General features: G+C 33.5%; 2 protein-coding genes across 4 annotated transcripts in view; one reads left to right on the plus strand and one right to left on the minus strand.

The window, feature by feature from the left end:
• Window positions 1-4,887: 4,887 nt before the first annotated feature.
• LOC148231132 (differentially expressed in FDCP 6 homolog) lies at window positions 4,888-14,309 on the plus strand. The gene is made up of 9 exons (XM_088195784.1): window positions 4,888-5,079; window positions 12,126-12,314; window positions 12,379-12,519; window positions 12,585-12,824; window positions 12,894-13,123; window positions 13,187-13,522; window positions 13,593-13,729; window positions 13,797-13,921; window positions 13,989-14,309. The coding sequence occupies exons 1-9, from the start codon at window positions 4,933-4,935 to the stop codon at window positions 14,163-14,165; spliced, it is 1,722 nt and encodes a 573-aa protein (XP_088051910.1). The 5' UTR covers window positions 4,888-4,932; the 3' UTR covers window positions 14,166-14,309.
• Window positions 12,350-15,372, minus strand: part of LOC148231133 (dynein regulatory complex subunit 10-like) — a 33,287-nt gene continuing 30,264 nt past the window's right edge. For all 3 annotated transcript variants that reach the window (XM_088195786.1, XM_088195785.1, XM_088195787.1), the window contains 6 exons: window positions 15,231-15,366; window positions 15,014-15,163; window positions 14,809-14,938; window positions 14,580-14,750; window positions 14,471-14,512; window positions 12,350-12,553 (listed from right to left, as the gene is read on the minus strand). In XM_088195786.1, coding sequence (XP_088051912.1) covers window positions 12,545-12,553; window positions 14,471-14,512; window positions 14,580-14,750; window positions 14,809-14,938; window positions 15,014-15,163; window positions 15,231-15,366 — 638 coding nt within the window. In that variant the 3' untranslated portion in view covers window positions 12,350-12,544. The remainder of the gene's footprint in view (window positions 12,554-14,470; window positions 14,513-14,579; window positions 14,751-14,808; window positions 14,939-15,013; window positions 15,164-15,230; window positions 15,367-15,372) is intronic.

Here is a 15,372-nt window from a genome sequence, read left to right on the forward strand (position 1 = left end):
TAAGGTAATGGCGGAAAATGGAAAAGTGGGATTTCTCAGCGTGTTTCCGTACAAAGGAACGACGTTCCAAAACGCACAACACCTTGACAGTCGATCCATAATCTTGAACACCATTTCGGCCCTGCTGACCAAGGCGAGCCTGTGATTGCTCAACAACCTCGACAACTGCCTTTATATGGTGATTCGTGTTAAATTCGATTGTCGTCAACGGATTTACATATAAGGAGGGCTGCTGCTGGATAAAAACGACACTATGGATAATTGCTGCCGATAAAACGACGCAAATCACAGGCATTAGTGATGCTTCAGTCAGTCGCGATTCACAACGACATCTACTCTTTGTATGCTGAATGATTCAATTAAGACTACATCCGAGTAACACACACACACAGCACCTATTTCGTTACACGTATGTAATTGATTGCATCCTTGCTGCGTGCTGATTCGATCAACACCGCATAATCTTGTTAGAGTACTTATTGTAGATAAGAGCAATTTATTATAGTTAGATAATTTTATAGTTTTTTATTATGATATATATGGTAGAGTTCAATACCAGGTTGTTAATCTTATAAAAAATATGATACGGTATTTATTCTTAAATGGAACATGGTGGGCGATCGTGAGTTGACCGCACCTGATTATGCTATCTGCCTTATTTCTCATTAGACACCGTCCACTTGTATTATGTATACGTTTACAATATTGTATTTATTAGATTTGCTCGTTAGCTGGTCTATATCATTGGCCCACGCATTAAATTCCACGTTTATCTTATTACTTTTATGCCTTTTCCAGTGTCAGACCTGAATAAGGAAAAAAAGCATGATTTAATTAAAATCTATAAAAATAGAACACACAAAGAACGCTTACTGTACTTCTCTGGTGAAGTGCAATCAATCTTTCATTTGCTTAATGTTTTTTAAACGATGTTTAAAACAGCTACTAATTTAACAAGTATGTTCACATTTTATGTGTTATAAACAATATGCTTAATGGGAAATATTTTTACTTTGAAAATCTCTTAGTGCATATTTTCTTTCGAGGGTAATCACCTCTTCTTCGGTTCACTTGAATTAACAAGGTCGTCGGTAGAAAAGGAGATATTCAACAGACGGTGCAGTTATGCGCTTTTTAATAAAAGTGCCCAAAACCCGTTTTTGGCAATTATACAAAACGAGTTTCTATAAGGTATGTTATCGAATTTACAAAATATTGTTCGTCCTGTGTCTGCTTTCTTCACTTGGTTCACCGAAAATAATTTTTAGACATCGTTTATGTTTTGGTCCGTTGATTCATCACAGCCGCTCTTGGTTCCATCGGAGTTTTCCATCTACGTCATCTAAACGTGACTCATATAATTCGAAACAATTAAATTTAACTGTGCTGTTTTTGTCATTGGTTGTGTAAGACAATAATACTTATTTGTACGTACAATAATAAAAAAATATTCATTTATTTCTTAAATATTACTTTAAATATTTAACCGCACGATGTAAGTCGGTGCATAATATCTGAAAGACCTGGGCTCGAATCTCATATTCTACTTCTATCGTGTTTTATTGGAATTAGTGATTATTATATAATTATAATTCTGATCGATCATCACAGATAGGTTCTCCTTGATTTTACTAATCTCGTGTAGGAATATTATAAAACATAGTTAACATAAATTTGTGAAGTAGTGAAATCTATTAATTATAAGCTTTAACAATAGTAAAGTTTATAAATCACTAATTTATAAACTTAAATTTCATTCTGATATCTCACTACTTGCATAGTAGTTGCTGTGTTTACCCCGTTATAACGATTTGGGCTAACGCCTATCATGTTGCAACGGAATATTCACAATAAATAAATAAAATATGGGGGCCAATATAGATTTGTTATGGCCAAAACTGGTCGGCGCAGAAATAGCGGTGTTGTGACGGCTCCCTCTCTTCCGGCAAGCTTGTAAGGGTTCGGACGCGTGCCGTCGCGCGTCCGCCCCATTCTAACCATGTAAACACCGTTAACCGTTAAATAAATATTACTGCAGCGGCTCAATCTGTGTCTCATTGCCACCCGCCATCATCACCACCCCTAAACTGGTAACCTGCGACGTGATCCTGAGCACGTACATGGAGTCAGATTCAAAATGGCAGACACACGCCGCTGCAGTACAAAAGCCGAGCCGCTGCTGAGCTGTTTGCTGCCATCCCGCCGGTGCTTCCCTGGACCCGGACTCGAGCTGGCGGACCACCAAGACGATGGGCCTGCGCCCCCGACCATGTGCCGCCATCGTCAGCCACCGTCGCCACTGACAGACGCCGCCACCGACCACGTGACCCAGGAAGCACCCGGCGCCGCCACGCGCCTTCAGCGGGAAGCCACCGAAGTGCTGCCGTAGACCAGGCTCGAGTGGACCACGCGTGACCCGTCACGCACCCGTAGGGCTACGCCCCCGCGACTCCGAGCTCGAACCACATGTTCGGGGCCCGTCACGCGCGCGCCCTGTGTAGCTGCACCGACGCACCACAGGGCCCCGAAAGGTGCTCCCGGACATGCCCGTTCTTCTCGCGCCCCCTGGAGCCCTACGCGCCGCCCGGGTCTACGCGTGTTCCACTCGGCTTGGAGCGAAGCACGCCGCGCGTCACTGGAGGCCGCGCCGCCACACCATACGTCACGACTTTGCTACTTTTGCGCCGCCAGCATTTAATCAACAGCAGCGCCAAGGCCCCCATACCTCCCCCTGGTTATAGTTCGCAATTGTAAATTGCTAGGGCCGGAGCCGTATGGGGGCCAATATAGATTTGTTATGGCCAAAACTGGTCGGCGCAGAAATAGCGGTGTTGTGACGGCTCCCTCTCTTCCGGCAAGCTTGTAAGGGTTCGGACGCGTGCCGTCGCGCGTCCGCCCCATTCTAACCATGTAAACACCGTTAACCGTTAAATAAATATTACTGCAGCGGCTCAATCTGTGTCTCATTGCCACCCGCCATCATCACCACCCCTAAAAAAATATTACTGAAAATCACTCACATATACTTCAAGTGTTGCAGTAGGCAAATATTAAAATTTCTTTGAGGATGACATATTTTTACTTGAAAAATTAGTTATCGTTTACTGCAGTGTTATAAATATTGATATAAATATTGATTTTTTTCGGGTTTGTATCACGTCGGCTTGTAGGATGATATAAGTTATCGGATTGACTGTGGTAGTATAGCTGGGGGGCGAGAGGGAGATGTCCTCGGGATGGTCCTCTGAGGTCTCTTGTCGCAGGGCTGTCTCTAGTAGCAGGACTGTATCTGGAACGTCGTCTCCCTGATTTGTCTCGTCACCGTCTGTCGTCTGTATTTGGCTCTACCGGAGACATACCTTTTGTACCGTAGGTTGGAGACGTCTCCGGCGAATCACAACTATGTAGAGATCAGTCAACCAATTGTTGCGCTTGTATATTCTTACATGCATTAAAAGTGAAATTTACTATATGAACACATTTCGAAGGTCAATTAATTAATTATGCGGTCCGCATGCCCTTATCTCTCATTCACTCTCATCACTTAGCACGCGAGCGATTGAGAGGGAAAGTATTTCACCGCCCGCCCCCAGTATTGGTTTTCCAAAGCATCTATTTAAAAAAATATTTTTTTTAAATATTTTTATTGTGTTGACATGATTAACTAAGAATTACTCTATAACAGAGTGTGCCATAGCTTCCAATTTTTATCCAAAAAACACGCACATTGAACCAATACAATCGTATTGTAAGAGTTGACAAACAGGTACTTTGATAATATATATTATTTTTTTATTTATTTTGTGCGAAATGGGCCGAAATATTTACATTTATAGCCGGATGTGATCCAGACGAAAAATCTTGAATCGAGCATTACCGCTTCACGAATAAGCGAGACAACGAAGTATCTTAGGAATATGCATTGATTTAATTATCGTGCAAGCTAACTTTTAAGAATGAATCATTTGATGTTTTTTGGATCAATATGGATGATAACGAGGAATATACAGAGTTGAGTGAAAGAGCTAAAGATTGCTGCCATTCCAAATAACCTTTCTTTGTGAATAAGCATTCTCTAAAATGGTGTCAATAAAAACCAAAAATAGAAATCACATTCAATTAGAAACACCTCTTCGAATTGCATCATCTACAATTATGCCTAGGAACGACAAACTAGTTATTAATGATAAAATAAAGTATCTGATGTGTGGAGAGGATATTGCTTGACTCTATATAATAGTGAGTTGATTGTTTGATTAATATTATTTTTAAATATATGACTTTAAATATTTAGTATGTATTATGTATGGGTTAGTGTCCTAAAACCATATATCATTTTTTTTTATTAATTTTTGAAATGTTTTTAATTACATTTTTTTATATAATATATGTTACGTGTAACATTATCATCGACCTCTGCATAATAACCGTTATTGTAGCCCAGGTAGAAACAAAAACAGCCCACAATTGTATTTTCGTGTGACATACACGACTTTCTTCTTGTTACTCGGCCCTAGCACGCATTAATGCATTTGTAAAAAATGGAAGCCATGGCGTAAGCTGCTCAATAACAATATTTTTGTACAATTAGTAAATTTATTTTTAAATTTTAACTGATTTTATCACAACTTATTTAAAAAAATATATAAATATATACTAAATATACGAATACTAACAACATTTTCTGTATGCATACGTGTGTATTAGATAATATTGTTTTTTTTTATAAAATAATAATTAAAGAAACTGTGTAGCAAGAGATGCATTGTTTTAGTTGCGTGCGTGCCGTATCGCGAATGCAAAACCGCGTTTGCGATAAGTCTGCAATGAGAAGCCGAGAACCAGTCCGGCGATGAATCACGGCTGTGGCGACGACGGCGAAAGCGTGCAGTCGATTGCTCGTCGCAGTCGCAGGCGGCCGCTCCGCGAGGAATGCGCCCTCCGCCGACGCCGCCCTCGTCCGCCTCCGTCGTCGCGGCCATGTCTGCCCTACTCGGTGACGTCACCAACGCCATCTGGCACGCGTTCGCAGCCCTCCAGCACGACGGAGATGGACTCGTCAACAAGTCCAAGCTGAAGGTGCTGCCTCTAAAAACTTGTGAACAATTTTCATAATTCTAGATCAGTCGTTTGAATTAGTGAAGTGTTTCTTATGAAATGAAATTGTTATGGCCAATTGTGTCCATACGCAAAATACATTTTGATTTTTTGAGCTGTCTTATTAGTGTTCCATTCAAACGATGCGGCTCACTACTATCTTAATTGTACTATAAACTTTTTGTATCACTTATACAACCAACTATTATTCATAGTAAATAAATGTGAGGCAAGGGGACTATATTTGGTTCTTAGCTTCAAAATTAAAAAAAAATATTTCAAATTTAATTTATAAAATTAAATTGGCAATATATAAAATGGTCTGTAAGTATTATTATTATTATAATATTATTTTCCTCCCGAACTTCTAAAATATATTTTTCTGTCTAATTTTTATACATGGTTAAAGTTATTCAATATGAATTCAATGTCCACATCTGTAGAGATAGGGAATCTATTTGTCTCTTTTGCCAATTCTTCACTTCTTAAAAAAATCCCCTAAATCGTTTACCTTCTCATAGGACGTTTCACTAGAACTAGATGATTGTGCTTGTTCATATGAGATTGAAGTTGATTTATCTAAAAATTATGATTTGTTTCAAATTAACGCGCGTGTGTGAAAATGTACCGAACCGAAATAAACATATTTTAGATGTTTTTTTCTGGTTTATAATATGGCTTTTCTTGTTAAAGATCTAATCATTGGTCCATATCAAGATTTGAATGTTGGATCGAAAACATTTATTCATATAATTAAAATAAATTATTTCCTAACTGATCCTAGCTAAAAATAAATCGTCATCCTAACGCAGGCGGATGAAACCCAAACATTTTTGTAAAAAATAAGCCACGTACACACTCTTATTCCCAATGACTATATACTTAGTTAATTTAAAAATTAAATAACAGCGCAACGTGAAATTCTACAGTTGAACTATAATTTAACGAATAATCTTATCGGAACGTAAGTTTACTTAGCGAGAATAGAATCAGTTTTGATGATTCTTTAATTATATTTTAATTTTAACTATCATCTGAAAAAGTTTTATTTAAAAATATTTTCAATTCATCAAAGAATAAAATAAGCTTTGATGAATACATTGAGAACAATCGATCAAAGGTCTTCATGCCTGCACCACTTCGCGTTTCATGAACTTTAAAAATTAATACAAACATGATGCACATCTGTTTTAAGATAAGCGTTAACCACTTAAACGCCAGCAACTCACCGGTGCGTCATATGTTATATTTTTATAACAAGTAAACGACTTATTTACAAATTATATTTGTTTAATTATTAAAAATTATTGTACTAGAATCATTACTCAGTAAACCATGTTTTTATATTTATTTTTAGAAAGAGATGCTGGCGTTTAAAGGGTTACATAATAGAAAGCGTCTATTCACAAATTCAGACAAAAATTGACGCTCCATTCTCAACGTTCGCAGCATTTTAGTCTTTAAAATCGGGTAGAAATACTGCGATTTTAGTGTAAAAAAAAACAGTATTTTATACTGAAGCGCCGTTCCATTTCTAAACTAATTACCGGAAGTTCTGGCTTATGTCTTCAATTAAAAATAATTTATATAAACTATATTATTACATTAAAAATAATTTTATGTGGCTCATGGAATTATAAAGGTTAAGTAAAAACGGTAGATTTTTCGTAAATAATGTCGAAATTTTAATTATAAAATGAAAATCGTAAAGCAGAAAGAGCGTCCCGGCTCCGAACCCATTACCGAAACGGCATTTCAGAGAATTTTGTCTTTTTTTAATTAAAAATATTTACGCTATAATTTTTACGTTATAAAAGATAACGCACTTTTTCGTTGTTTAAACTGCGTTAGTCTACAATAAGTTATGTATTAAAAGCGTGAATTGCGATCGAGAGGAAATTTTAGCGTCATATCGCTAGTCCATGTCCTTGAAATTCCATCAGTCACACTATAATGGAATTTCAATTTCAATAATGTTTTATCGGATTTTCTGAAATTTAATTGCGTCTATGAATCATGACTCCGGGTGACAAAAGACAAAATGATTCAGTTTTAATTCTAAAAATAACTGCATATTTCTTGTAAACAATGTTGAAATGTTAGGCAAAACCTAGACGTTCCAGCTTACATATTGCTCGATTTAATAATATTTTGCAGTTAGATTTTCAAGTTTATTTTTTTGGTTAAAGTGAACCGTGTTAGGCAATAAACTTGTAAGAAAAGTATTTATTGCGCCCGAAAGGAAATTTTAGCGTCATATCGCAGTCTATGATGTATCATTCTAGCGGCTCACTCAAATTGTATTGTTTGTCTGCACACTCGTAAAACAAAAATAGACAATTCATTTTTATGATTGCGTTGGTTTATGAGGATTCCGGGTAGTTAAAAATAGATTTCTAGTCCAAAATGAAAATAATAAAACGCAATATTTTAAACCGTTTTATATAGACTTAAGAATATTTTACAAATAAACTGATAGTTTATTCAAAGTAGTTTTAAGGTTTCACATCTTAAAAAAAGTATTTGTTATAAAAACTTAGAGGCGTATTCAGCCGCGCAGTGATAAATTTCTGGGCATTCTAATTAAGAAGACAACGATATTTTACTTGATAAAAAATATGATGGTTTTTTTTACAGCACAGAATGTAATCTTATGATTTTAATCGCACTATTATTTTAAAAGTGTAGATATGTATTTTTTTTTATTTAATACATATGTACTTATAAAGGCTACTTTAATTATAAGATTAAGAAAATATTAAGGTTTATTTAGCTGCGCAGCAGTGGCGTAGCTAGGGTATATGCCGCCCAGGGCAATCCTTAAAATTGCTGCCCCCCCATACATTTTTTACAGGGTCATAAAATCAGCATTTCTTAGAATAATAATTGCTTCAAGCTCTTGCTATTCGTAGATTTACATAAATTTTAGTTTATTCAGGGTTAAGAACCACATTAGACGATTCCATCGCGAATATGCCGCCCCCAAGCAAGTGCCGCCCGGGGCGGCCCTCCCCCTCCGCCCCACCATAGCTACGCCACTGCTGCGCAGCAAAAACTTTCTTAAGAATAGGTTACGAGCGTAAAATTATTCTGCACTTTTCATTTTCTTCACTCTTTTACAGCTTAGGTTGTAAAAATAAAGTATTTATTACCTGTTGCATATTTAGATCTACGTAACAAATCAAAAGTCTAACGGCTTTAAGATGGTGTTGGTCGCGACTCTGGCAACTATGACGAATGAAAGTCTCTGGCTCATGTTTTTCGGGATTCAATTTATTTTGATAATGGATTGATTATCAAAATAAAATGTTTCATATGAAAAATTATAGATTATTAAGAAAATAAATACGATATTCAACTCGAGATATCTGTGACTAATTTAACTGCTATACAATTGATTCATATATTAAAATCTGACACGACATATTGTATCATATATACATTATGTAGATATGATTGTGTTTAGCAAGAAGAGAACTAAACAAAAGTATCCATATAAGTTTCACACATTTTTCGTCTCATTAGTCATCCCGTTTCAATTTATGGCGACAATAAAAAGACAATCGCTGATGCATTGCTTATTAAAAAACTTAGATATAAAACAGTCAATTCACTACGCGATTAGTAATGTGACATTTGCTACTTGTGTTAAATAAATAAACACAAACAGCGATAAACTGCATGTGAATGTTCAAGTACCACATTGCGAATGTCCATATTGGAAATTGTGACGTGGGAAGACGCCTATGCGTCAATTACTATAATAAAATAATATCTTTAAGTAAAATATTATAAAATAGTTATAAGCTCAGATACCTCTCTCTTTGTTCTTAGAATCTGATATCAGATGCTTAAATATCAACAGAAATATCTTCAGTTATTAAGAAAATGATACGTACTTGTATGACTACTAGTTCATTAACTTTTATTGTGATAATCAATAAAAAGTGTCAGCACAATTACTCAACTAGATCAAAGCAATAAAAATGAACGAGGCAATTATAGTTTTTTTATGATCACCTAAATTAGTATGCTTATCTAATACATGTACATATATTAAAATATATCAACGATGAGTTAGCCACCAACATATTCGATTAATAACTAACTTTCCTTAAACCTTCGAATAAATATTTTATATTACAGCTTACCTGTTTTTGCTGATGATATACCGAAATTGCACATTTTCTAATGTATGTATGTCAGGTTCAAGAAATAAATTTAATTGACAGAGCAGAAATATTCTTACATATGTATATGTGGGTGTTTATGGTTGTCGGTGAAAGTTCTTAGCATAATGGGATGATTCCATATTTGTAAAACCACCTGTCATTTTGCGCATTAAGTCTTTTTAATTAAGACACAACTCGATGATACGCAAAAAATAATCTGCTTCACATGCAGATTTGCTCCGCTATTTTTTTTTCTCTTCTCGTAAATGTTTCATTTGCTCATTTTAATACAATTCTGGCGTACAGTACAAATATTTACACGGACTGTATGTACTACTGTTTGCTCTGCAGCCACACCATACGCATGCTATTTCAATAAGTTCCGTTTGCTTAGCAAATGTTAGCAACGTATTTTGTTTAAAAATAAAATGCTAAAATCGCATCCATCAAACGCTTGTGAGTTTCAGTGAATTTTTTTACTTATTCGGTCATACTGTTATACCAGAATCACAAATTTAGATTATCATCATCGTCATTAGCCAGATGATTGAGATAACCAAGTACAAAGTACATCAAATTTTGGAAAGCTGATTTATTATTTTTGTGGAATTGTTAGAGTTGTTTCAATGCTAATAATATATAAGTAAAGATCACCTAAGGGGTTCATATGTAGGATTGAAAAACTCTATATTATATTTTGTTCATTAAGCTTAATCTGAAATAAATCAAAAACAAAAATGCCATTTTCGATCTGTTTGCAATTGGATTAAACTGCAATGTTATTAGCTCCTTGCATTTATTTGCTATGTACATGATGTTGACATCATAGAAGAGTTCAAATGTGGTGAAGCTTTTTTGAAAACTATTATATTTATAATACATAAGCCATCTACATTTTGGAAATGGAAAACTTAACTGCAAAGATGCATTCTCTTTGCTCTGGGAACTTAGAAATACATTGCACCTACATTGCACCTACATTGCACCTACATTGCACCACCAACAAATACTCTTTCAGCGATCAAGTCTATTATGAACTTTGTCAACATTATATGAAGCATCTCTCTGAATCACCGTATTTTAAAAAATATTTCACCAATAAATGATTCCTATATCACATAGAAATATTTTGACTTTTAAGAGGACAAGTTTTGAAATTAAGGACACAAGCTCCACGTTTTTTAAAAGAAAGATAAAATCGACTCTTGTAACATTTTCAAAGAAAGATTTTGTAAATGGGATGACACATTTGGCAAAAATTTATTGTCAGTCTTTCAATTCAAAGTCGTGAAATCCGCATATAGATGCAAATGATTTCATGCTTTTCTTTGGGTTAAGAACATCTGCACTAGATTTTTAAATGAAGAGCATTACCATAAAACGATAAAAAAATATGTATATTCAGTAAAAGAATATTTTTTTTATCAAACATTTCCTAAGAGGTCGCTAGCTATTTTCAATAAAAGTGTGAATATATTTTCAATTTAAAAACATATTCAAATGCTTTCTAGCTAGACCATATTCGATGGTGGTGGTCTAAAAGTCTTGGATTGTACTGAGTCGTCTGTGTCGATTTGGCGTGAGCTCCACTGGTAGTGAGCTCAGGACTAAAGACTCGCACATTTCGAATCGAGTTTTTAATTTACAGTAATACTTTTACATTTTGTTACCAAAGCTTTCATGGTTATACATATTATTTATTGCCTTAAAAAGGTTTCATTCTCTCCATTTTACTTTAAAAAAGACCGCAAATTTAGTAAATAAATGTATTTAAAGATAATTAAAATACCTTGATTGTTGTTCTTCTAACGATCAACTCACTGATATTTATGTCTCGCACGTCTTTAAGATGTTACACTTATGATTTTTTCATATTCGTTGATATTAAATTGTATTTTTCATGTTTTCTGGTTTATAGACACAAGAAGTCTCTTCTTGTGCTTATTTTGCCGATTTAAAATCTAAAAATTTTAGTAATTAAATTTATTTTACATATTTATTATATATTATTCAGCTTTCGTGATTTTTTTATATCAATTAAGCTCTCAATATTTAAAAAAAATATATAAAATATTTTCTGTTATATTAATTTATTTCGTACTCTTAAATAACTTGGTATTATTTTCTATTGAAATCATTTACAATAAATCAAACTAAAAAACTATTTAGTTATATGTGTAAATAAATAACTATCTCGGGTACCTCAAAACAGTGAAAGATTGACCACCGTACGTGTACGGCGGTACCACTCAAAGGGTTAATTAATTTACTTGATCAAAACAGGGAATTGTTTAATGTGCGAACTTTTATTTAGGAAACTCTCAAAAAAGATTTCTTTCAAAAGTCTAACTTTGTGTTTTATACTTAAAAATCTAAATATTACATTGATATTAATGTTGTATTTTCAAAAGGAAGCTTGTTTTATTCAGCGTTAGGAATTCACAGAACAGCCTTTAAAATATCGTTAGTTTTTATTAGGCAATTATTCTAGTTGTTATGAAATCTCATGTCTTAAACATATATTATTATTTCTTAAAATTATGATATCAGTTAAATTGAAGTACATTTAAAGAAAAATACTGTATACTGTATATACGACGAATAAAAAATTTCAATTCTATGAAATCTATATTTTTATCAATATAACATAAAAAAAACATAAGCTCTTAGATGCACCATTATAAAAAAATGTGACAAAATTGGCCTTTTAATAATATATCGTAAAATCAGATTCTTATCAAATTATCAAGGAAATGAGTCCACACAGTAAACATATTATACGTGTTATCTTTCCAGTTATGTTTTTTACATTTTAGTCACAGTTCAAATAATAAAATGTAATGTATATGATATCAGGTGTTGACGGCAAACATTGGAACTTTGTTGGATTTGTACGGCGTAGAAAGAGGTCTGGACCATTACAAATCAACGTCAGAATTAGATTTTGCAAGCTTCAAATATTACTTATACACTGAAGTATTTTCTGCCATTCCTGATACTTTTAATTTCACATCGCTGAGGAATTATGAAGAAAAAATTGAAGAGGTTTGTAGGAAAATGATGCATAAGAAAAAAATCAATTTTATTTTTTATATTATTTATTTTAAAGGTTTGCTGGTTGATATGCAGAAAACTATATTCTCAAAGACAAAAACCAATATTCTCCGACACGTCTGTGTATCAAATATTCAGAATTTTTTGCCTCCTTGCTGATTTGATTCCAGATGAATTGAACACACAAAACTTCCAGGTATAGCTCATTATTTCTTCACACTTCAAGAAGCCTGAAAACGATAACAATAATAATTATTGTAGGTGTTGCTGGAACCGACTGAAGCAGGAGTAGTAGCTGAGCAATTAGTCAACTCTTTAGGATTAACGTGGGATCAAGTTGACTGGGATAATTTTACGAATTCGATAGGACCAATTAGATTTAGTACTTTCATTGCCATATTGGAGAGCAAATGTCGAGGATTGGGAATCGTGGAACAGGTTTCAATAGTGGAAGCAATTGAGGAAATATATCAAATATTCATCAAAGACGTTATAAAAAAGGTAAACACACTTTTATTACGCGTATAACTTAGTTTATGTATTAAAATAATCTATAGTGATATTTTATAGGGATTTTTATTGAAGAAAGGTTATTTACTCCCAACGCTGAGGGAGTATTGGTTTGTTCTGCAACCGTGCGAATTAAATTATTACAAATCACCAAGCGAAAAGTATCTATGTGGAAGCATATCATTAACGCCAAATTCTTTAGTAGAAGTGTGTCAAACTTCTGCTAAACCACAGAAATTCTTGTTAACAACCACTGAAAGATCGTTTGAATTGGCGACACAAGATCATAAGTATGTTAAATTAATAATAATAATAATATTACTTTATTTGTTTTAATTTATATTATTATTTAGGAGTCGACTTCAATGGACATCTGCTTTACAATTAGCCATAGAGCATTCTAAAGGAAAGCATGGGTATCAAAGAGAGCAAAAGAATAGACGTTTAGATGATGTGAAGAGACGTAATGTAAATGCAAAAGAAGCTCAAAAAACAAAAATATTGCTAGTGGAAGAAAAAAAAGCTCGCCTTGCTGCTGAAAATCAAGCTCAAGAGTATGCTGCTTTAGCTGAAGAAGAGAATAAACGTTTATTAGCAATGAAGACTACTCAAACGGAACTTGAACGTCTATTGGCTGAAGAAACGCAAGCTAAAAGAGATGAAGAAATAGTCAGAGCTTTGCAGGCTAGGTATAAATTGACAAATATATATTATGAAGTATTTATATACAACGAGCATTGCTTTACTTTTACTTTACAGAGTTTTAGCAGAAGAATGGGATAAAAGAGAAGAATTAGAGCGCCTTCAAGAAGAACAAAGACATCTACTAACTTCTGAAACTTTGAAGAGAAAACAATTTGAAGAATTGCAGAAGATCAAAGAGATTCAATTAAAAGGTTTTATTAAGGTTATATTATTTGTCTAATTTATAAAAAAATAATGCATCCATTTATAATTATACAGAGGCTGAAGATCGCTTAAAACAGTTGGAATCTGATAGACAGAAGCTGGATGAAGAACTAAGAATAGCTAGAAATAAAGTCAGACACAGTGAAGAATCGCAGCAGATTTTAGAAGAACAACTTATTGTTAGCGCTTTTACATTTTCTATATATACATAAGAGTATCTTTATATATTTTAAATTTAATTCCTAGGTTATGTATCCGACTCAAAAAGAAGGTGATAAAATAAGAAGAGCAGTATCATTTATGCCATCTTCTGGCGACAAAACGGCTCCAATATTGCAAGCAAGAGCTGCTACTCTAAGAAAGCATTCCAAGAAAGAGAACGGAAGTCCGAGAAGCTTAGATTTTAATTTATCGAATACGTAGTCTTTTTATACGAATGTGTGATTAATTAAAATTTACCTGTATATTTAATTTTACTAGAAATTATTTTTATCGTTTGTGCTTTTTCTGTATTATAATTTATTTTTAAGTTTCAATATTGCATTATAATTAAAATATATTTCAAAATTTATAACTTTTATTTATAAATAATTTTAATATCTTCATACTACTTCTTTTTTTTAGGTTTAACAATATTTTTCTTGGGTTTCTAAAATATATATTTATAATTAGCATATTCATATGACTATTTATTAGTATCTAAAGTCAAATTAATATTATATTCTTACCGACGTCTTTCCCTTCTTCTTCTTTCCAGCCATTCGCTTCAACTATTAAAATATAATAATATTATTAAAACATCAATAAACATATGCTACATCATATAAATGCTTTTACCCTTTTCTTTTCAGCTCTAGCACTCAAAACTCTCCTCCAAGCTCTTTGCAAAACCCTAGCAGCATGTTCTTCAATGAAAACTTTAACTTTCGATAATACTTCCCTTCTATAATCTTCATCTTTTTCAGCCATCAGTGGAATATACATTTTTTCTTGTTCTTCAAACTCCATCTAATAAAAAAATAAACAATTCAATCACATAATATACTCTTCATGAACAATAATATACCTGTAAATTTTCTAATTCTGCCTTTTCTTCTTCATAACATTTTGTGATTTCATCAAGATATGTCTGCTTTTCGCCAACGACATCATCATATTTTTCTAGCCAATAACGCAACTCCTTTCCAACTTCAATTCTAATAAAATAAAACAATACAATTATTTTATAGCAATGATACAGATGGCAGTATAATATAATATTTTATCAATACCTTTTGCTTCTCAAGTCGTTTTCAATTTCCATATGCTTTTTCAATAGTGATTCATACTCTTTAATGCTCTCTTCAATTTTGGTTTCTAAAAACTCGCATTTAACTTTGTGATCGTTAGACGCTTCTTCCATTTCGCTTTCAATGTCTAATCTATTAATCATACATACATATTTAATAATAACCATTTAAATATATTACACTTGAAATATCTCAATACATTTTATCTGCAATTGCTGATTTGCATTCTCTAGTCAGTATATCTAGATCATCCTGGTGTTTCTTTATCGAATCTTCCTTCACCTTTAACATTACTTCAAACGTATCTCTCTCCTGCTGCAGTTTTTCGGAAGCATCTGAAG

The sequence above is a fragment of the Plectrocnemia conspersa genome, unplaced genomic scaffold (assembly GCF_051122295.1).
Source record: "Plectrocnemia conspersa isolate PC_06_02 unplaced genomic scaffold, ASM5112229v1 ptg000010l, whole genome shotgun sequence".
In the NCBI taxonomy this organism is placed as follows: domain Eukaryota; kingdom Metazoa; phylum Arthropoda; class Insecta; order Trichoptera; family Polycentropodidae; genus Plectrocnemia; species Plectrocnemia conspersa.